Source organism: Rhinopithecus roxellana, chromosome 4 (assembly GCF_007565055.1).
Source record: "Rhinopithecus roxellana isolate Shanxi Qingling chromosome 4, ASM756505v1, whole genome shotgun sequence".
Classification (NCBI taxonomy): Eukaryota; Metazoa; Chordata; class Mammalia; order Primates; family Cercopithecidae; genus Rhinopithecus; species Rhinopithecus roxellana.
Window position 1 is genome coordinate 97,779,233 of NC_044552.1, and position 23,454 is coordinate 97,802,686.

At 40.9% G+C, this 23,454-nt stretch overlaps 1 protein-coding gene across 3 annotated transcripts in view; it reads left to right on the forward strand.

The window, feature by feature from the left end:
• The window catches only part of MDN1 (midasin AAA ATPase 1), a 188,307-nt gene that overhangs the window by 84,322 nt on the left and 80,531 nt on the right, over window positions 1-23,454 (forward strand). For all 3 annotated transcript variants that reach the window (XM_030928052.1, XM_030928051.1, XM_030928050.1), the window contains exons 30-40: window positions 737-875; window positions 1,171-1,301; window positions 4,247-4,391; window positions 6,093-6,222; window positions 11,916-12,134; window positions 13,776-13,973; window positions 15,561-15,769; window positions 16,735-16,857; window positions 19,567-19,764; window positions 21,658-21,765; window positions 22,128-22,316. In XM_030928052.1, coding sequence (XP_030783912.1) covers window positions 737-875; window positions 1,171-1,301; window positions 4,247-4,391; window positions 6,093-6,222; window positions 11,916-12,134; window positions 13,776-13,973; window positions 15,561-15,769; window positions 16,735-16,857; window positions 19,567-19,764; window positions 21,658-21,765; window positions 22,128-22,316 — 1,789 coding nt within the window. The remainder of the gene's footprint in view (window positions 1-736; window positions 876-1,170; window positions 1,302-4,246; window positions 4,392-6,092; window positions 6,223-11,915; window positions 12,135-13,775; window positions 13,974-15,560; window positions 15,770-16,734; window positions 16,858-19,566; window positions 19,765-21,657; window positions 21,766-22,127; window positions 22,317-23,454) is intronic.

The window sequence follows — 23,454 nt, forward strand, 5'->3', positions numbered from 1 at the left end:
TGCACTCCAGCCTGGGCAACAAGAGTGAAGCCCTGCCTTAAAAAAAAGATGGAGTCTCACTGTGTTGTCCAGACTGGTCTTGAACTCCTGGGCCCAAGTGATCCTCCTGCCTTGGCCTCCCAAAGTGTTGGAATTACAGGCATGAGCCACTGTACCTGGCAAGAATGATTTTTTGCTTCATTGCATTGAGGGCAGTTTTTGTCTGTTTAGTTCTTTTAAACAGTGAGATTCATTCTATACGTGTATAGAGAAGAGCAGATAAACTAGTGTCTCTTGAAAGTCTATGAAGTCTGTAAGGATTAGATTTCTTTTCTCTCCCTTGGTGGTGGCTTTTTTTTTTTTTTTTTAAGGTGGCATTTCGCTCTTGTCACCCAGGCTGGACTGCAATGTCGCAATCTCGGCACTCCACAACCTCCGCCTCCTGGGTTCAAGTGATTCTCCTGCCTCAGCCTCCCAAAGTGCTAGGGTTGCAGGCATGAGCCACTGCGCCCAGCCGGTGGTTGTTGATAGAACTAGGATGGAGTTTGTGCAGTACATACCTTCTGGATAAGGAATATGGGAGAGTGCAGTCGTGCAGAGGGGTGCCGTGAGCCTGGGGTTGAGGTTCCACATTGGCCAGCACTGTTTGCTGCTGCAGTGAGACTCCTACAGTGGTTCTTCTCTTTTGCTGAGGGGGGTGTTTATGGATGTGTATTTGAAACACATACCTTGTTAATCAGTTGCATATCTCTAACAGGTGTGGGAAAACTACTATCTGTCAGGTATTTGCATCCTTGGCAAATCAGAAATTATACTCTGTCAGCTGCCACTTACACATGGAGACATCAGACTTCCTGGGTGGCCTGCGGCCAGTGAGACAAAAGCCAAACGACAAGGTTTGTCCAGCAGCAGGTGTTCCAGTTATTTTAAAAAACTGCAGTTAGCTGTGCATGAGTCTGTGGTGGGGTTTCTGGAGCTGGGTTCTGGTTTGGTTAAATGTGCATATCTGCAGATTTTCTCTGGTCTACAAGGGCCTTCACAAGCATTCTGGTGTGCAAGTTCTATCTCCTGTTCTCAGATTCTTACTTTCCTCGGAATGCCTACTTCACCCCTGGAAACACCAGCCAGCTGCATGTATATTGTCTGTGGAGCCACCTGCCCTTTAATTTTCCCCACTTTTTCAAATTATAGGAAGAAATTGACACATCAAGACTCTTTGAGTGGCATGATGGGCCTCTGGTTCAGGCCATGAAGGAGGATGGCTTTTTCCTCTTGGATGAGATCTCATTGGCCGATGACTCTGTCTTGGAAAGACTCAACAGGTACATGCCTGAGAGGTTTGCCTTGTGTTTGATATTTTTGCTCAGGTGATTGATGTGATTTTTATAGATAATCTTGTTCACAGTAATACTCCTCATAGGTGCACCTTAGTAAATGCTTGAAATTACTGATGTATTACCATGTCTTTTGGCTTTAGCATTCAATGTTTCCTAAATTTCTAGGTTTTTTTTTTTTTGGTATAAATAATCAGAACAATGGGATCATGGAATGGCAGGGCTAAAACATGAGCCAAAGTCAAAACTATTTTTTAAGGTGAATTATATGCCTACTCTCTTAAAATTTTGAAAGAACTGGCCGGGCGCGGTGGCTCAAGCCTGTAATCCCAGCACTTTGGGAGGCCGAGACGGGCGGATCACGAGGTCAGGAGATCGAGACCATCCTGGTTAACATGGTGAAACCCCGTCTCTACTAAAAAAATACAAAAAACTAGCTGGGCGAGGTGGCGGGCGCCTGTAGTCCCAGCTACTCGGGAGGCTGAGGCAGGAGAATGGCTTAAACCCGGGAGACGGAGGTTGCAGTGAGCTGAGATCCGGCCACTGCACTCCAGCCTGGGCGACAGAGCGAGACTGTGTCTCAAAAAAAAAATTTTTTTGAAAAAACTGTAGTCAGAATCCTAGATCCATGGCTGTAAGCCATCATTAGACCTCAGACCAATATGAATCTTGGTGTAGTAACACCCATTTTTTCTCTTTTGAGATATAGTTTACATGCATAATTCAGTGAGTTTTAGTAAGTTTATAATCCCATGATGGGTTCTTCTTGCAAGCTATATGCATAGAACTGAGTCACCGAGTTAGTGGTATTGCAATAGAGAAAGAATTTAGTAGTTGCAGAGCTAGCCAAGTGGAAGGACAGGAGTTTATTACTCAAATCAGCTTCCCTAAAAATTTAGAAGATAGAGATTTGTTTGTTTGTTTGTTTGTTTAGACAGAGTCTTGCTCTTTCTCCCAGGCTGGAGTACAGTGGTGTGATTTCAGCTCACTGTAACCTCAACCTCCCAGGAGTAGCTGGGACTACACATGTGTGCCACCATGCCCGGCTAATTTTTGCATTTTTAGTAGAGATGGGGTTTCGCCATGTTGGCCAGGCTGGTCTCGAACTCCTGACCTCAGGTGATCTGCCCACCTTGGTCTCCCAAAGTGCTAGTTTTATAGGTGCGAGCCACTGCGCCCGGCCTGGAGGCTAGGGTTTTTTTGTTTGTTTTTTGAGACGGAATCTATGTCTGTCACCCATGCTGGAGTGCAGTGATGCCATCTTGGCCCACTGCAACCTCGGTCTCCTGGGTTCAAGCCATTCTTTTCATTCAGCCTCCTGTGTAGCTGGGACTACAGGCATGTGTCACCACTCCCAGCTAATTTTTGTATTTTTAGTAAAGATGGGGTTTCGCCATGTTGGCCAGCCTGGTGTCAAACTCCTGACCTCAAGTGATCTTCCTGCCTCTGCCTCCCAAAGTGCCAGGATTACAGGCGTGAGCCACTGTGCCCGGCCGAGGCTGGGGTCAGAGGCCTAGGGAATGGGGAATGCTGTTGCGACAGGGTTGAAATCACAGGAAGTTGAGCTGTCTTTTTGCCCTGAATAAGCTCATGGGATCGTAAGACCTATTGAGCAACTTTCTTGGTATGGGTTTCCATTCTAGGTGGTGCTAGCCATTCTGTCAGAATCAGGGTCTGAAAGTACCTTAAACACTAATCTTAGGTTTTATAATAGAGATGTTATAGGAGCAGTTGGGAAGGTTATTCAATCTTGTGACCTCTGGCTGTGTCCTGAGCCGTAATTTTAACCTTGTGGTTAGTTTTATGAAGGTGGGGGTTAGTTTTGGGAAGGGGCTATTACTTTTGTTTTAAAGTTAAATTATAAACTAAATTTCTCCCGTAGTTTACTTGGCCTACACCCAGGAATGAACAAGGGCAGCTTGGAGGCTAGAAGAAAGATGGAGTCAGTTAGGACAAGTTTTGTGGGTTTTTTTTTTACTGTCATAACTTTTTGTTAGATTTTTTTCTCACTCATAATTTTTGCAAAGGTGGTTTCAAGCTTTGCAACCATCACAATTTAGTTTTTGTGTTTTGTTTTGAGACAGTGTCCTGCTGTATTGCCCAGGCTGGAGTGCAGTGGTACAGTCTCAGCTCATTGCAGCTTCTGCCTCTCGGGTTCAAGTGATTCTCGTGCCTCAGTCTCCCGAGTAGCTGGGATTACAGGCATGAGCCAACACACTTTGCTAATTTTTGTATTTTTAGTAGAGATGGTTTTTCACCATCTTGGCCAGGTTGGTCTCCAGCTCCTGGCCTCAAGTCATCTCCCTACCCTAGCCTTCCAAAGTGCTGGGATTACAGGCGAGAGCCACTGTGCCTGGCCCACAATCCAGTTTTATAACATTTCCATCATTCAATAGAATCCTTTGTGTTCATTACACTAAATTTCTGATTAATCTCTTTTTTGTCTCTGTAGATTTGTCTTTTCTGGGTATTTCAGATAAAAGGTCTCTTCTCTTATTTTGCATTAATGTTTTGAGGTTCATTCCTATTTCAGTGCATATTATTAGTTTGTTCCTTTTTATCCCGAATAGTATTGGATATACCACATTTTGTTTATCCATTCACCAGTCGATGATATTTGAGTTCTTTCTGGTTGTTGGCTATTATGATAAGGCATGCAATTTGTTTATTTTCTTGCAAGTTACTCATTTTTAAGACCAATGCCTTAATAGGTTATAAGTGGAAAAGTTTTTTTTCCTGATCAGAAATAGCCATTATTACACAGGAATTGAGATACTGAGTCGTTTTAAAATTTGTGATAGGAAACCATTAACTGAAGTAAAAATTCATTAGATAGGTGATAACTTTTTTTTTTTTCTTTTAGAAAGCATTGAAGACTGTAAAATAGAAAGATTGTATAAGCCCTTTTCACTGTTCTTCAATTTTTCTTTTAGTGTCCTTGAAGTAGAAAAGTCTCTGGTATTAGCTGAAAAAGGCAGTCCAGAGGACAAGGATAGTGAAGTAGAGCTGTTGACTGCTGGGAAAAAATTTCGTATTCTAGCAACCATGAACCCTGGGGGTGACTTTGGAAAAAAGGAGGTAAAACTTTTCTGATGCACATTTTCTTTCTAGTTTTTGTTAAGTAAAAACTGGGTAAAAGTTTAAAAACCCAAAAATATTTTAAAATAATTATTGGGTTAGTAAATAATTCTGACACAAATATCTCTTTATTTGATATCTCACTTTGTGTATGTGCCTGAAATGTCATTGTTACAGTCACTTTACCTAACCCTTTACGTATGTTACCCTGAGAAAGCTCACAGGAGCTCTGCAAGAAAGTTATTATTGTAGTTTTATGGATGAGAAAAGTTGGATCTGAAATTTAAATGTAACCTCTGTTTTTAGAGTCCACTTTCTTAAACACACCTCTGCTTTCATGAGTGGTTTTAAAGTGACAAAAAAGTCACAACCTGGAACCTCTTCTGGTTTGTAGATGAAGCTTATTTGTTCTCGTAAGGGTTATGTGTGTCACTTTCGGACTGCTGGTAAAGGGCAGAGGGTAGTTCCTATGTTCAGAGGGTTGTGTTCAGATATATTCGGGAACCAACAACCTTGTTGGTTTCCGGCTCAAGAAACCTTTCAGTAGAGAAGTCAACACTGTGTTGGATCCCGATCTATTAAAGTTAGGAAGAGAGTGGTGTAACAGGTCAGGGATGATGAGAAGAAACAGAGGGGTTGATCTTAAATAGGGCAATTAGAGTGTTGGTAATTTGGTGAGTAGCTGAAATGATATTTTGGGCCTAGGTTTCCTCAGTATCATAAGATGAAAGATTGTCTCTATGCTTCAAGATATGCTCTGAAAAGAAGGAATAAAATACATCACATTCAAAATACAAAAGCTGGCTTCTGGGCAAGTAGAAATGCCACAGAGAGGTCTGATTTCAAGTTTGTGTATATTAGCTTGGCTGTCAGATTATCTTGTTTTCCTTAAGTCAATGCTTGCTGACTTTTACCCAAAGGAAAGTTACTTTTTAGTTTTGCATGCCTAACAAGCAGAGCAAGGTAGGATGCTGGACACCAGAGGTACTGGTTGTCTAGGATACTGATGAGGTACACACACGTATTCTTTATTCCTGGGTCTCTGTAGTAGACCAGATAGATGATCATCAAGTAAAAGGAAAGTAATAGCAAAGTAATCAGACAAACCAGTAATGATGCTTATGGGGCATTGCAAACATTTGTGAATAGTGTTAACTGACCTTGTGGAGGGAAAAGGAATCTACAGGGGCAAAGGCCCTAAAACTGGAGTGGCTAAACAATTTCTAGTTATTCAAGAGGTAGAATGTATACTTTGTAAAATCACACTCCCTTTGAGCCACATAAAATAAGTTTCTTCGTCCTATATCAGACTGCCCTTCTCTGTGGGAAGAGAGGTATTTATCTGAAGTATTATTTATGTACCTGATGCAAAGTAAAGGTAAAGTAAAAGGAAGAATCTTTACTTCAGGGGAAGAGTTCAGATTTGACTGGGACTGGATGGAATCCTGCTTCCACTACTTAGTCTGTAAGGCCTGTGGACCATGTCTATTAAGAAAGTGATGATGATACTGGAAGGTGTCATGGAATGTAAGGAGCCAAGACAAAGTACATCTTCAATTAATTATATCTGATAGTAGAAATAAAAAAAAAAAGTGTGTAGTATTTGCTGGACTTAACAGCTAACAACATTCTTTCAAGACTTGTTTTCCAGCTTTCCTTATAGTTTTAAAAATTCACGTTGGAGTTTTGTGTTTCTTATAGCTGTCTCCTGCCTTAAGAAACCGGTTTACAGAAATATGGTGCCCTCAAAGCACAAGCCGTGAAGATTTAATTCAGATAATCAATCATAATCTTCGTCCAGGATTGTGTCTGGGCAGAATAGATCCTAAAGGTGAGAGTTTGCAGGTGGTGATGGTAGTATTGGATCACAACAGGGTTTCTGTTGGGAGTTGAGGGATCTCTTACAGGACATTAGCCCTATGTGTATATGGCGTGTTGTAAGAAGAAAGGAGATAAATAAATGAAACAAAGTAGACAAGGAGAATATGGTATTATTCTGTTATCTTCTGTTAAAGGGTCCCATCTTCATATTTTCCTCATTACCACTTGACACAATGGCTGTAGAATTCCAGCTGCATTTCTTTAGTTGTCATATATGAATATGTTATTCTTTCACTTTATTTAAAAATTTTTTTGTCCAGGTATGGTGGCTCACACCTGTAATCCCAGCACTTTGGGAGTCCAAGGTGGGCGGATCACCTGAGGTCAGGAGTTCGAGGCCAGCCTGGCCAACATGGTGAAACCCCATCTCTACTAAAAATACAAAAATTAGCTGGGCGTGGTGGCGAGTACCTGTAATCCCAGCTACTTGGGAGGCTGAGGCAGGAGAATCACTTGAACCCAGGAAGTGGAGGTTGCAGTGAGCCAAGATCGTACCGTTGCACTCCAGCCTGGGCGACAGACTCCATCTCAAAATAAATAAATAATTTTTATTATGAAAAATCTCAAGCCTAAGGAAAATAGATTAATATCCATAACCTAGAATTAACAATTTAAAATATCCAATAAGAGTCAACACTCTATGTGGTTCTTTTTGTTTTTGAAGCCTGTATTGGTTTGATGTCTGCATATTTATCTTAGACATTCAATGGAATAAATTTAGAACCCAGATCTGGTTCCAAGACTAAATACATAGTTTTTTGGATCATTTTTTATATTCTTAAAGAATTTTTAAAAAGATACTTGCTTCTTTGAAATAGGAATTCATGGCTATGTTCAGCTTTTTAAAGGTGCCCTTCTGCACATTTTCAAAAATGAGTAGAGTAGCTGTGGAGAGCATCTAATCTGCATGGAACCCATTCTCACCTGTGGTGTTTTAGGGAACACTGACTCTTTAGTCATCTGAGCAAAGACTTCTTTTTAAGAATGGCCCACGGTGAACTGCCACATTTATAGGTATACACACTGCTGCTTGAATGGCCAGAATTCCCCATGCCTTGTTGAACTTCCTTTTTTCTCTACAGTCTCTACCAATATCACAGTCACCCAGTGGCACAAGAACTGACTAAGCCTGTAGTTAGTTGTCAGACTCAGTTGAAGGGCTTGTTGAAATGCAGCTTGCAGGGCCCCACACCCAGTGTTTCTCAGTCAGCAGGGGCAGAGAATTTGCCTAACAAAGCCTCCCCTCAGGTGATGCCACTGCTGTCGGTCCAAGGCCCAGGCTCAGAGCCTCAGAACTCAGAACCCATGACTCTTGTGTGCTGTTTGCAGTGGCAGTTATTGTGAGAATGCCAGTAAAAGGAGTATAATACAGACTTTTTTGTGGGGGGGTTCGGGGAAGACAAGGTCTCTGTCACCCAGGCTGGAGTGCAAGTGGCGTAATCACGGCTCACAGCAGTCTTGACCTCCTGGGCCCAAGTGATTCTCCTGTCTCAGCCTCCCGAGTATGTGGCACTGTAGGCATGCACTACCAAGACAGGCTGATTTTTGTATTTTTTTAAGAGATGCGGTCTCACCATGTTGCTCAGGCTGGTCTGGAACTCCTGGGCTCGAGTGACCCGCCTGCTTTGCCCTCGCTAAGTGCTGGGAACTATAGGCAGGAGCCAGAAGGCCAAAGCAGGCCTGAAGACAGAAATTGCTAATCAAGCATGATTTATCTTTTGGTTCTGTGTTGGAGCTGGATTCCTTCAGGAAGTTACCTCTTCATCTCCTATGGGCTATGCTTATTCCTTTGTTATTTGGATTGTGATAAGAATGACAGAGGGTTCAACTGCTGTCATGACCATGCTTGCTACATCACCAGTGTGCTCCATGCAAGCATGGGAGCCCTGAGGACTTAGCTCTGAGCTTCACACCTTGTCCTTAAGGAGCTTGTTTACTCCAGGCTTTCTAGGCTACACAGCAGCAGACTTCCCAAGGAGGCATTAGAGACCTTGAAGGGAGCATGGTGAATAAGGGAAGTGGCTTAACAATTCACAGTTTTATTTTCTAGAAATAGATCAGGAAGGCACACATAAAAACTTCTTTAAAAAATTGTGAAATATAAAACAGGAAACTAGACATAGCTTTTTGTTTTTAGATTTTCTTTAAAGATAGTTAAGATTTGATGAATTTATTTATTTATTTTTTTGAGACACAGTCTTGCTCTGTCGCCAGGCCAGAGAGCAATGGTGCAATCTTGGCTCACTGCAACCTCCGCTTCCCGGGTTCAAGCGATTCTCCTGCCTCAGCCTCCCGAGTAGCTGGGACTACAGGCGTGTGCCACAATGCCCAGCTAATTTTTGTATTTTTTGTAGAAATGGAGCTTCACCATGTTGGCAAGGATGGTCTTGATCTCTTGACTTCGTGATCTGCCCGCCTTGGCCTCCCAAAGTGCTGGGATTATAGGCGTGAGCCTCCGTGCCTAGCCAAATTTAGTGTTTTAACTAATAGTGTTCTTCTAAATTGAATTCTGATCCTAATTGTAGTACCTATATTTACTGTATTATCTTAATGAGTATATAAATACCACTGTGGGTTCTACTCAATTTCTCTGGTATTTTTAGTTCACAAATCTCGGTAATAGTATTATCCATATATTCATAGTATGAACAAAACAAAAGATTCTAAAAGCCAGGCATGATAGTACGTGCCTATAATCTTAGCTACTCAAGAAGCTGAGGTGGGAGAATCCCTTGAGCCTAGGAGTTTTAAGATTATAGTGAACCATGATTATACCATTGCACTCCAGCCTGGGCAACAGCGTGAGACTCCATCTCTTTTAAAAAAGAAAAAGAAAAAAAGATTCTGAGAAATTGATGTGTTTAAAAAAAAAATTGACCTGTGAAAGGCACATAAACTGCTTTTTTCAGTCTCAAACTTTTGTAAACAGTACCTCTGTGTTACATTGGTTAATGTACCAAATATTGGTACATTAGCCAATACTTTAATGAACCATTCTGTTTCATTAAAACAACCATCGGCCAGGCACAGTAGCTCACACCTGTAATCCCAGCCCTTTGGGAGGCCCAGGCAGGCGGATCACGAGGTCAAGAGATCGAGACTGTCCTGGCCAACATGGTGAAACCCTGTCTCTACTAAATATACAAAAATTAGCTGGGTGTTGTGGCATGCGCCTGTAGTCCCAGCTACTCAGGCTGAGGCAGGAGAATCGCTTGAACCTGAGAGGTAGAGGTTGCTGCGAGCCGAGATCATGCCACTTCACCCCAGCCTGGGCAATAGCGTGGGACTCCCTCTCAAAAAAAAAAAAAAAACCCAAAAACATTTATAATGACTTCCTTGTGTTATATTCTAAAAGTAGAGATAAGAAACTGTATAGTTCTCCTTAGATAAGGTCAGATTGCTCTCCAGAAAGGTGATATCGTTCACAACACTGCCAGCAACTCTCTCTTTTTTTTTTTTCCCCCTTCTTCCTTTGAGACAAGGTCTGGCTGTGTCATCCAGGCTGGAGTACAGTGGCACAATATCGACTCACTGCAACCTCTGTCTTCCAGGCTCAAACCATTGTCCCACCTCAGCCTGCCAAGTAGCTGGAACTACAGGCGTGCACCACCGTGGCCAGCTAATTTTTGTGTATTTTGTGGAGACAGGGTTTTGCCATATTGGCCAGGCTGGTCTTGAACTGGAATTATAGATATGAGCCATGGTGTCTGGCCTCATTTTAAAAAATACAGTAAAATCCATTATTTTATCCTTTTTAGTTTAGCGGAGGTTTAAAATATCTTTGTCTTTTATTATTAGTGACATGGAACATTGTTTATGTTTTATTTTTATTTTTTTGAGACACAGTCTCACTCTGTGTCTCACTTCTAGCCCAGGCTGGAACGTAGCGGTGCCATCTCGGCTCACTGCAACCTCTGCCTCCCAGGTTCAAGCAATTCTCGTGCCTCAGCCACCCAAGTAGCTGAGATTACAGGCACGTGCCACCATGTCCAGCTAATTTTTGTATTTTTAGTAGAGATGGGTTTTCACCATATTGGCCAGGGTGGTTTTGAACTCCTGGCCTCCAGTGATCTGCCCGCCTTGGCCTCTCAAAGTGCTGGTATTACAGGCATGAGCCACCGTACCCAGCCTTTATTTTTAATAAATGAATCATTTTGCATTTGGTATTCATTATGTCTTTTGGGGTGATACTCTTCATTACATTTATCATAGGTTTTAATATTATGTTACTTTTTCATATTTGTTCTAAAAATACATATGTGAACTGAAAATACATATATGAACCTGTTTATCTCTGATGATCTTCTTTCTTAAATGGTCATAATTTAATTTCTATTAATGGATTTTTTCATTTTCATTTTTTTAATTTACCTTGAATTTATTCTTCTCTGAAGTGTGAATCTAAGTACTGGTATTTACTGTCTAGTTGAAATAGAATTTAATTTCTTTCCTCATTGTTATTGAAATTTCCCCCTTGCTTTGTCATTTTAAGCTTTTTTTTTTTTTCTTTTTTTTGAGATGGAGTCTCGCTGTGTCGCCCAGGCTGGAGTGCAGTGGCACGATCTTGGCTCACTACAAGCTCCGCCTCCCAGGTTCATGCATTCTCCTGCCTCAGCCTCCTGAGTAGCTGGGACTACAGGTGTCCACCACCACCCCCGGCTAATTTTTTTGTATTTTTAGTAGAGACAGGGTTTTACCATGTTTGCCAGGATGGTCTCAATCTGACCTCGTGATCTGCCCATCTCAGCCTCCCAAAGTGCTGGGATTACAGGCATGAGCCGCTGTGCCCGGTCTTAAGCTCTTTTTAAAGAGTTTTTGTTGTTGTTGTTATCAGTATTCTTCCAACCCATTACGTTTCTTCTAATTCACAATATATGTAGCTTTGGAGGCTATTGCTGTGCTTTATATTATAGCAGTGCTTCCTTCTAATCTTTTCTTTCTTTTTAAATGTTCTTTGGTATTCATACTTTATAGATAAATGCCTACTATTGACTTAAGACGTTTTATAAAGTACTCCACTCAATTTAATTGGGATTGCTTTGACTATATATACTGAAGTATTTTCTTTATTTTGAGACAAATATTATCTGATAGGAAATTGTGATAATTAGGATATTCAACTTGATTCATGAAACAAAATTTGTGAACCCCCCATAATTTGCTGAATTCTGATTGCTGCATAGATATAAAAAAAAAACACTTGAATGAATGGCATTGAAAAGATGACATTCTTTATTACATTAAATGGAAAAAAATACATTTATTTAAAATACAAGTAAAATTATAAGATATAATGAAATTTGCATATTTTCTAAAATAATTGTGATGGAAGTTCGAAACTGTGTCCTAACTCAAATCAAATGAATATTTCTTTGGGCGGTTTTCAGGTCAGTGTCTAAAACTGTAACTCCCAAGGTTTTGTTTTGTTCTTGGGATAGGGATGGACTGCTATTGATGAATCTTTTCAGAATTTGATCAAAGGTGCACACTGCTTTTGTTAGAAAAAGCATTTATGTACATTCACAGAACTTTGCTTAGAAGGAGCAAAGACCCCTTTTAGGCCACCTGTGTGCCCCAGGTTATGAACTGTTGTTCTGGGATCTCCCGCTAACAGCAAATGCTTTTTTTGTTTCTTGTGTTTAGGGTCTGACATACCTGAAGTGATGCTGGATTTCATTGACTGGCTGACCCACCAAGAGTTTGGCAGAAAGTGCATGGTCAGTATCAGAGACATCCTGTCCTGGGTTAACTTCATGAACAAAATGGGGGAGGAAGCTGCTTCGAAAAGGCCAGAGACCATCTCCACTGTGACGTCTTTTGTCCATGCTGCATGCCTGGTGTACATAGATGGAATAGGTTCAGGTATGTTGTCTGGTAGCTGGTGGGGACAAGGGGCTCGGATAGAGGGGCATAGGCAATGGAGCAAGCCCAGGCCTCTGACCCAGCTATTTTACCGAATCACTTCGCAGAACATCTCCAAAACTCAGAATGGCTTTCCTTTTGTTTGTACTCTTTGAAAAGTGGTTGGCACACAAGATACACTGCAATTTCTCAAAGCTGGTAGACCAGGTACTTAACAAACATGAAGTGGTGATTATGAGCAGAGTAAAGGCTGTTGAAATGTCTTTGCTTCTAAAGCACTGGCTTTTTTTTTTTTTTAACTTTGTTACGTTCTGGGATACATGTGTTAGGAATAAAGCTTGAAATTTTAAAGACATTGAACACTTGAACAAAGGCTTTTTAGCAAAGCAATTTTATTTTTGTGCAGAGGGGTATTTTTTTGGCCAGTTGCCATGAGAGTACACTTGAACAAAGGGCACGAGAGCCTTTTTTTGACGCAAGTTTTGTTTCTGTATTTTTCTTTTATTGGCTGGGGTTGGGTTGTATAACTTAAACTAATTTTGATTGGCTAGACATTTGAATTTTTTAGATAAGGTGAGGATGTAAAAGAAAGTGGAGAGGAAGGGGAAGGGGTGTTTATAATGAGTTAGAAAGTTAGTTTTTTTATTTTTAAATAAGGAAAGGAATGTGAGCTGGTGTTGATAACACCTGGTGTTGTGGCATGCCTGGGCATTTAACAAAGGCAAAAAGGAGAAAAAGGAAAAGGTGGGGTTACTATGAATTAAAGAATAAAAGATCAGATTATTTGAAGAGAAACCGAATATGCAGGTTTGTTACATAAGTATACATAAGTATAAAGACTCATATGTATGCATAAGTTGATATATATCAACATATCATCTAGGTTTTAAGCTCCATATGCATTAGGTATTTGTCCTAATGCTCTCCCTCCCCTTACCCCCCATCCCCTGACAGGCCCCGGTGTGTGATGTTCCCCTCCCTGTGTCCATGTGTTCTCATTGTTCAGCTCCCACTTATGTGTGAGGACATGTGGTGTTTGGTTTTCTGTTCCTGTGTTAGTTTTTTGAGGATGACAGTTTCCAGCCTCATCTATGACCCTGTGAAGGACATGAACTCATTCTTTTTTATGGCTGTGTAGTATTCCATGCTGTATATATGCCACATTTTCTTTATCCTGTCTATCATTGATGGGCATTCGGGTTGGTTCCAAATCTTTGCTATTGTGAATAGAAGCACTGGCCAATTTTTAACATGAGTGGTCATTTTTCGATAATGGGCCTGAATATTTTAAGTTTATTTTAATGTCATAAAAATCACTATGTTCTGGTTTTTCAGCCATGAAGATTTGAAATATAAATCAAAATGGTTACTAGTGCCGTATTAGGTACTATAGCTAGGCTGATTTATCATTGAGTGACTAGAGTGCTTTACTGAATGATCTGCTGCTTAATTGATAATCCATAGATTGTGGGGGATGGGTGTTAGACTTCTTTTTTAGAACTGCTTATACTAGAAATCACATTTAGGCTGCAGTTTTGCTGAGGCCTCTTTTTTCCAGGAACCTGTGCCAGAGCTCCTGCTGAATGGTGGTGAAGCTTGGTGTTGTCCTGTTGCTTCATGGAGTGATCCTCTGTCTTTTAGGGGTAACTTCCTCTGGGTTTGGTACAGCCCTTTTGGCACGAAAAGAATGTCTGAAATTTCTAGTCAAGAGGCTTGCCAAGATTGTACGACTTACAGAATATCAGAAAAATGAATTGAAGATTTATGACAGAATGAAGGCCAAAGAATTCACTGGAATAGATAACCTTTGGGGAATTCATCCATTTTTTATACCAAGGGGTAAGAATGGTTTTTAAAAAACCAGTTTTCCTTTTCTATAGATCATAGATACTTGGCTTTTATTGTGACTTAGTTTTAATGTGTAATACTCATGATTATGTTTGTACTAACTGAGTTAGATTCTGACTTGGGAATAACCATAATTGTGGGAATGGTTGAAAATACATAACTGGCATGTAAAAATAGAGGGAAATAGAGACTTCAATCTATAAATAGATTGTCTTATACAGTGCTTATTTTTTTATTAGTTGGTTCCCGCATTAGGAACTTTCCTGTAGTAGAGCTCTAAACTTTACTAAGGTTGACAATAAACTTTTAAGTGGCTTGCAAAGACCTATTTAGCCTATAATGTATCTTAACTGTAGAACCTCATCATCTTTTACAGAAACAGGTTTTGTGAACCTTTGAAGGCTGGTAATGTGTCATTCCTGATCCAGTCCCTGGCATCTGACATTTAGCCTCATGGTCATAGGCACTCAGAAAATTTCTGATGGATAAGTGAATGATTAAATAGGAAATGCAGTAGTCTAGGAGATAGTGGGTTTGTGTTCTAATTCTTCCTCACTTTCTATCTAGATTGCCTCTACCAAAGATTTAAATGAGGCAGTTAGAGTAGCTACTTCTAAGGTGCTCCTACTTTTTCAGGATGTTGTTTCCATAGCAGGGTCTTCTGTTTCTTGTCCCTCCGTCCTCTCTATATTAATGACTGATGAATGCCTGAAATATATGGAGTTGCAGTGGCAATTTACTAGGGTTTCAGTGGTGAACATAACCAGTCCCGATTCCATTGCCCTTTTCCCTCTCCTCAGAGCTCCATCTCTCCTTAGCGGTATTCTCTCTTCATCCCTAATGGGCTGTATTATCTAACCGTCAAATCCCTTCTCTAAGCCGCCATCATAGGATTCAGTGCTCCTGTGTAGGAGATATATGCTAGTGGACTAGAACTGGGGTGGTAAGGGTAAGGTAATAAATGTTTTCCTAGCCTCACTCTCTTTAAACTGGTGTACAAAAACAACAACAGCAACAAAAAGCGAAAACAAAACAAAAATTTTTTCCAAGAGACAGTGACACAAATGTTAACTCTTGCAAGACCATTATTAGTCCTGCATATCAGTTAACTTACGGGTTAAGGACGTAGTCTGAATTGTTTTGGTGGCCAAAAACATTGGATGAAATTGATTATGTGGAACCATGTGGCCCATACGCCTAGCTTACACTTGGTTTTTAGGAAAGTAACTATGAAGGTAAATTGTACAAGTACATACAGAGATTCAGGGTGTAGGTTGTGAAAGGAGAGGTGTGCGTTTGCAATTAGACTTATGTACCTATGTACATGTATGTGTATAGGAGATGGAGAGATCTGTGTAGTAGGCACAGTTGAAGAAAACGTGCTCTTGGCTATTCCTTTAAAGCATTTTATGGATCTAAAAGTGGGGAAATATTGAAATAGAGATTGAACATTTTCACTGCAAATGGTACTTCACTAACTGATAGCCCACGTGGTAGAATTTTAAAATCTTGAGTTGATGTGTACATATGATTTGGTGGTGTCCCGCTTATAAGTGGCTTTGCTTTTCTCCACTTAAGGACCTGTCCTACACAGGAATAATATTGCAGACTATGCACTCAGTGCAGGGACCACTGCTATGAATGCACAGAGGCTCTTAAGAGCTACCAAACTGAAGAAACCCATTCTCCTGGAGGGTTCCCCTGGTGTTGGCAAGACAAGTTTGGTGGGAGCATTAGCGAAGGCTTCAGGAAATACCCTTGTTAGAATCAACTTGTCAGAGCAAACGGTAAGCTCGGTCATCCTACAGCTGATGGAGATAGCTATAGATAGTAATGTCTGTGTCAGTTTATAGTTTCCTAATCAGAAATGGTTACATTATCAGTATCCTCAAATATTTCTTTTCTTTTTTTTTTGTTTTTTTGAGACAGAATCTCATTCTGTTTCCCAGGCTGGAGTGCAGTGGCACAGTTCTCCTGCCTTACTCTCCCTAATCGCTGGGATTACAGGTGCCTGCCACCACACCTGGCTAATTTTTGTATTTTTAGTAGAGACAGGGCTTCACCATGTTGGCTAGGCTGGTCTCAAACTCCTTATGCCAAGTGATCCACCTGCCTTGGCCTCCCAAAGTGTTGGGATTACAGGCATAAGCCATGGCGCCCGGCCTGTATCCTCAGATATTTTATATCATAGTAAAAACCATAGCAATATGACCTTCCAAACTAAATCTTTGGATTTGTTAATTGCTGATGCCTATAATATTAATTCTCTCTGGATGCTTTATTCTAATTCTCTTTTGAGAGAGAATTATCCACTTTGGTATTTATTGTAATATAACCCCACTTAATTTTTTGCTTAAATTTTTTAAAAAAAGTAGTAGAAATAAAATGACTTTTAACAATCTAAGGAAAATATGGTGCAGATGGCAAATCGAGAATCCTTTGGAATGGAGTTTTGCTTTCTTTTTTTTTTTTTTAAGCCCGTCAGTTAAATTCCAAGTACAGCCAATGTTGAGAACTGTTAATCTAGAGCACCAGCTCAAATTGATTAATATATGGAGCATGTTGGGAAAGTTCTTGGGGCATGTTTGGGCTCCTGGTAAAGAGGGCTGGGATTGGTTAGTTCTGTCTTGGGTGTAGAAAGGAAGAGTAGTGATGCCAGCCCAAAGTGTTTATCATTTCAGATTTAGGGTGTTAGAATCTAGTTGATTTTTAAAGTAATATTGGCTTTTGTCCATTTCTTCCCCTTTCAAAGGACATCACAGACCTGTTTGGAGCAGATCTCCCTGTTGAAGGTGGCAAGGGAGGAGAGTTTGCCTGGCGTGATGGCCCCTTACTGGCAGCTTTGAAGGCAGGCCATTGGGTGGTGTTGGATGAGGTGAGGAGCCTGTTTGTCATGCTCAAGATGGTGATCATGTGTGTGAGGAGTAGGCATCCTTTCACAGCTCCATTTCACAATCCATTTCTCAGTGGAAGATCCTGCTGATGACTTTTCTCTAATGAAAAGGTCCTCTGTAGTTTCCTTTAAGAATAAGGAAGGTCACTTGGCAGAATACACAAAAAGAGGCTCCTGTACATAAAACCTACAAACTCTCCCACTGGTTAAAGTTATCCTTCAGAGGAAAACTGCATCATCACTAGTTTAGTCTCTGACAGGCTTGCTGTTTTTGCATTTATTTTAGAGGCATTTTACAAGTAGTGTCAACCACTTCATGTTTTATTAGTGCACCAGAGAGACTAAGAAAAGACATACAAAATGACCTACCAAAATGAGGAAACGATCAGTTATATGTGCATATTGGGTAAATTATCAGAAGAAAGAGCAGAGCATGAGACATGATAAATACTGAATCTCTGACAGCTGGAGATAGGGAGCTGGGTCAGTTTGGGGTATACAATATTCAGGAAAAGGCTAGAAGTATTTGTGGAGCTGAAATGATTAGAGTGATGTACATGTCACAGGTGAGACTTTGGACACAGGTTGCAACAGGTCCCCCAGGCTCAGATTCCTGGGTCCAGTCATCAGAGAGGGTGCTGCAGGACTTCTGTCTGCTGAGCTGCTTTCTGCATTTTATTCTTGGGATAACAAGGAAAGGGAATTTTTTCCTTTTTTCAGATTTTTTTTTTTTTAAAACAAGTTGTCTGATAGAATATATATTAGCCAGGAAAAGAGAAAGCCTAGTTTTAAAGCTGAAGGCTACTGACCATACTTAGTATTTAGTGGAATTGCATATTTAGTGGATTTGCATTCAGGGACTACAAGACATTCTAGATTTATAAACACACTTAACAGCGGCCTTCTGTTTGGGGATATACAGAGCTGTTTGTGCTTTGTGGTGCATATGTAAACATGACACTTGAAATTCTAATATAGTATGCTCTGATTTTTGTCTATTTGCATTTTATTAACTTGTATTTTCCCAATCTCCTTTTTCTGTGTTACCAACAAACCACACATGCTTTCCATCCCTGAGCTCTGAACTGCTCATCTGGAGACCTACATTCAGCTCTTTTCATCCTGGCCCAAGAGCCCCTTGTAATTGTTCTTGTTTACAAAATTGGTGAAAATCAGCTGTATTGACTCCTTTTATATCCTGACTTTGAAACCTGTTGGATATTTTGTTCAGTGTTTGAGATGGGAAAGTATTTAAAAAGTTAGCAAACCTTATCTATTCTCTACAATTAGTGTTATACATCTTTTTCTTTTTCTTTTCTTTTCTTTTCTTTTTTTTTTTTTTTTTTTTAGGCAGAGTCTCGGTCTGCCGCCCAGGCTGGAGTGCAGTGGTGGGTTCTCAACTCACTGTAACCTCCTCCTCCCAGGTTCATGTGAATCGTGAATCTCCTGCCTCAGCCACTCGAGTAACTGGGATTACAGGCATGCGCCACAATGTCTAAATTTTGTATTTTTAGTAGAGACAGGGTTTCGCCATGTTGGCCTGGCTGGTCTTGAACTCCTGGCCTTAAGTGAATCACCTGCCTTGGCCTTCTAAAGTGCTGGGATTACAAGCGTGAGCCACCATGCCTGGCTAATTTGTGTTACACATCTTAAAAACTCAGATTGTGAAAATGAAATATCTGTGTATTGGCAAGGTTTTCTGCAAGTAATTACTTACAGAGTAGGTTAATATAGGTACATATAATTGATAGTTTAACTTTTGAGAAGATTTTTAACTTTAAAATGTAATTTGAGGCCGGGCGCGGTGGCTCAAGCCTGTAATCCCAGCACTTTGGGAGGCCGAGACGGGCGGATCACGAGGTCAGGAGATCGAGACCATCCTGGCTAACACGGTGAAACCCCGTCTCTACTAAAAAATACAAAAAACTAGCCGGGCGTGGTGGCGGGCGCCTGTAGTCCCAGCTACTCGGGAGGCTGAGGCAGAATGGCGTAAACCCGGGAGGCGGAGCTTGCAGTGAGCTGAGATCCGGCCACTGCGCTCCAGCCTGGGCGACAGAGCGAGACTCCGTCTCAAAAAAAAAAAAAAAAAAAAAAAAATGTAATTTGAGTATTTATTCAGTTTAAAGATTATTGACGTGTGTGTGTGTATCTATGTAAGATACCAGCCAAAATCTCTTTAACGTACCTGGGAAATGAAGAATAATAGAATTGGACCAGGTACAGTGGCTCATGCCTGTAATTCTAACATTGGGAAACAAAGGATGGAGAATTACTTGAGCCCAGGAGTTTGAGACCATCCTGGACAACACAGCGAGACCTTGGCTCTACCAAAAAAAAAAAAAAAAAAAAGAATTAACTGGGTGTGGTGGTGCACACCTATGGCCACAGCTATGCAGCGGGCTGAGGTGGAGGATCTCTTGAGCCCTGGAGGTGGAGGTTGCAGTGAGCTGTGATTGTGCCACTGCACTCCAACCTGGGTGACAGAGTGAAATCCTGTCTCAAAAACAAAATAATAGAATGGAGACAAACCAACTCATAACTCAGCCTAAAATATAGAAGGTTATCAATATTGTTTCAAATTCCCTTTCTGAAGATAACACTAGCTTTTTTTGCTGCATATTATTCCTCTGCATTTTGTTTCAGTTGTACAACATATTTGAGACAAATATATGTACTTTCTTCTTTAAATAGCTTAACCTGGCTTCTCAGTCTGTATTGGAAGGACTCAATGCTTGTTTTGACCACCGAGGAGAAATCTATGTACCTGAGTTAGGAATGAGCTTTCAAGTGCAGCATGAAAAGACGAAGATTTTTGGGTGTCAGAATCCCTTTAGACAAGGAGGTGGGAGGAAAGGCTTGCCCAGGTCTTTCCTTAACAGATTCACTCAGGTAAGATTTGCTGTTGCCATAGAGATCAAATATAGACTGTGAGGGGATAAGACTACTATTATGAAGCCTTTAAGGATGTTCACTGTGAGAATTAGAGAGGATCAGCTTAACAATCCTCTTTCTTGTCCTTATATGATCAATATTAATGTGACTGATTCCCATCATTGCTTCTGTCCTTCATCTTTTGCCCTGGAAGACTGGATGTGTTATCAGCTGGAAGAAAGTAAGGTCCACAGCCTCTTCAGGATTCTGTTACTGCACTCTGGGATGAAGTCCAATCTTGGACCTTTTCAGTTGTCCCTCTGATCTGTTGAAATATATAAGAAAAATTTTTACTGAAAAGAATGCATTTTAACTAAAGAAAAGTAAGAAGGAACAGAAGACTACCATGAAGAATAAAAATCCACTGTTCCCCATTCAGTCATTATTAGCATTTTGGTATCTTATGCCTTTATTCTTCTTACTTGCAGAGGGTTACATGTGTATTTGTATGCTTACTTGTTTTAACATAAGTTTTTCAGAGTTTGGCCAATCCAGAGGTTTGGAATGCCTCTAGATTTCTTTAGTGTCACTGTCCCTTATGATTAAGAATTGGCTGAGTGTCTTTTAAGAATGTTTTATTGGCTGGGCGTGGTGGCTTATGCCTGTAATCCCAGCACTTTGGGAGGCCAAGGCAGGTGGATCACCTGAGGTCAAGAGTTCGAGACCAGCCTGGCCAATATGGCGAAACCCCGTCTCTATTAAAAATACAAAGATTAGCCGGGTGTGGTGGCGGGTGCCTGTAATCCCAGCTACTCGGGAGGCTGAGGCAGCAGAATCGCTTGAACCTGGGAGATGGAGGTTGCAGTGAGCTGAGATTGTGCCATTGTACTCCAGCCTTGGCAACAGAACGAGACTCCATCTCAAAAAAGGAAGAATGTTTTATTGAGAAAACTTTCAAACATATGGAAAAGTTTGATGACTTTTATAGTGAATACTCATATCTACCACCCAGATTTAAAAGCATTTTACATTATACATAGGAAATCTTTTTTTTTTTTGAGACGAAGTCTCGCTCTGTCACCCAGGCTGGAGTGCTGTGGCCGAATCTCAGCTCACTGCAAGCTCCGCCTCCCGGGTTCATGCCATTCTCCTGCCTCAGCCTCCCGGGTAGCTGGGACTACAGGTGCCCGCCACCTCGCCCGGTTAGTTTTTTGTAGCTTTTAGTAGAGACGGGGTTTCACCGTGTTAGCCAGGATGGTCTCGATCTCCTGACCTCGTGATCCGCCCGTCTCGGCCTCCCAAAGTGCTGGGATTACAGGCTTGAGCCACCGCGCCCGGCCTATACATAGGAAATTTTTAAGAACATCTATCTTTTTTTTTTTTTTTTTTTGAGATGGAGTCTTGCTCTGTCACCCAGGCTGGAGTGCAGTGGCGTGATCTCGGCTCGCTGCAGTCTCCTCCTCCCAGGAGCAAGCTATGCTCCTGCCTCAGCCTCCTAAGTAGCCGAGACCACAGGCGCATGCCACTGTGCCCAGCTAATTTTTGTATTTTTAGTGAAGACAGGGTTTCATTGTTCTAGTTGGGATGGTCTCGATCTCTTGACCTCATGATCCGCCCACCTTGGCCTCCCAAAGTGCTGGGACTACAGGTGTGAGCCACCCCACTGGGCCTCTTTTTTTCTTTAATTCACTAGAATTCTAGACCTTAAAAGCAAAACCTCTACTCTGCTATATTTAGAAGATTTTGTGATTCTTTATTCTCAAAACACATAAAAGAAATTTCTATAACTGAAAATTATCTTTCTCATGTATTGTTATTTGGTGTTAAAGATTTTACATAATAAGACATGGAGTTATTTCTAGTGTTAAAGATAAACAGAGGCATTTCTTCATGTTATTTTTGGATTTCTAGGTCTTCGTTGATCCTCTTACAGTAATTGACATGGAGTTCATTGCCAGTACTTTGTTTCCAGCCATTGAGAAAAATATTGTTAAGAAAATGGTTGCTTTCAATAACCAAGTAAGTACCTACATGTATTAGTTTCTTTTTTTTCTGACTGTATTTGAACAAGCATTTTTTCAACATAGGATTCTACCAAATTATCAGGATCTCTAAATGAAATTACTTTGAATTCTACAGGTTTCTAGTGGAAGGCACACTACATAGTGGAGGCATCCAGTAATTCATTTCTGTTGTGACTACCAGTGTTAATGCTTAGAGGATATGCCAGGCATCTGGAAGTCTTGAGAAAGAGGAATCTGAGTCAAGCCTGTTAATTTTTGTTTCAGATTACATATGCTTTTGTAGTACATTCTTAGTACTTAATGCAGTGCCTAGTAGCAAGCAGGGCATGTTTCCCAATCAGGATGTTTTCTTTCTAGATTGATCATGAAGTGACTGTTGAGAAGAAGTGGGGGCAAAAAGGAGGACCCTGGGAATTCAACCTCCGGGATCTTTTCCGCTGGTGTCAGTTGATGCTGGTTGACCAGTCCCCTGGGTGTTATGATCCTGGTCAGCATGTGTTTTTGGTCTATGGTGAAAGAATGAGAACCGAAGAAGACAAAAAAAAGGTGAGTTTCACACTTGGTATTTGTATTTCTTTCCATCTGAAAGTTGATTTCCTGTGGGTGAGAAAGGACATGCTCACACTAATAGCAAGCCTTTTTTTTTTTTTTTTTTTTTTTTTTGAGACTGAGTTTCACTCTTGTTGCCCAGGCTGGAGTGCAATGGTGCAATCTTGGCTTGCTGCAACTTTGCCTCCCAGGTTCAAGTGATTCTCCTGCCTTAGCCTCCCAAGTAGCTGGGATTATAGGCATGAGCCACCAGGTCCAGCTAATTTTTTTTGTATTCAGTAGAAACGGGGTTTCATCATGTTGGTCAGGCAGGTCTCTACTCCTGAACTCACGTGATCCACCCGTCTCAGCCTCCCAAAGTGCTGGGATTACAGGCATGAGCCACCACGCCCAGCTAGCAAGCCTGTTAAAGCTGCTTCAAAATTTAAAAGTTAAAAGAACAGACTAAATGTTCTCCTACCTTGGAGTCTCGCTATATAGAGTACCTTGCTTTAGAGGACATAATTTTCTTATCTATCCAAATCCCCATGATCACAAACCTTAAAGCAGTATTGCCCTCCAGTAATAAAGAAGTAAGTCTTCATCATCTTTACAAGCACCAATGTGAGAAGCAGGAGGAGGCAGACAGGCGATACTCAGTAGAAGAGGAAGGTTTTCTGTTTTGTTTTGTTTTTAAATAAATGTCAAATTACAAAGCATTTTATCTAGAAAGTGTAATCATGTAAAGGAAGAAGATTCTGCGTTTAAGTGAAAATAAAAATACCTGTTTGTAAAACTAGAATTCCCACTGTAAGGAATTGTAATAATGTCTGCATTTTAGTTTGTGGTATGTAAAATTCTGTCTCGCTGAATGTGCACAATAGCTGTAGGCAGGAGGTGCTGTCATGGCATCTTAAAGGTGAAGATCCAGGGCTTAAAGTTATGGAGTGTCACAGGTAGCAGAGCCAGCTTTCCAGTTTAGGCCCTCTCCAGTTTGTCTGCTGTTTCCTTCTAATAAATTTCACTGTTTTAAAATAAAGGAATAGATACATAGATGCCCACACTAGAAGCAGTAACCTCCTTGTTGAAATGTGAAGATGTGGCTGGCCCATAGCACACATGACTTTCACAGCCCTTTCATTCTGCTACCCATTCT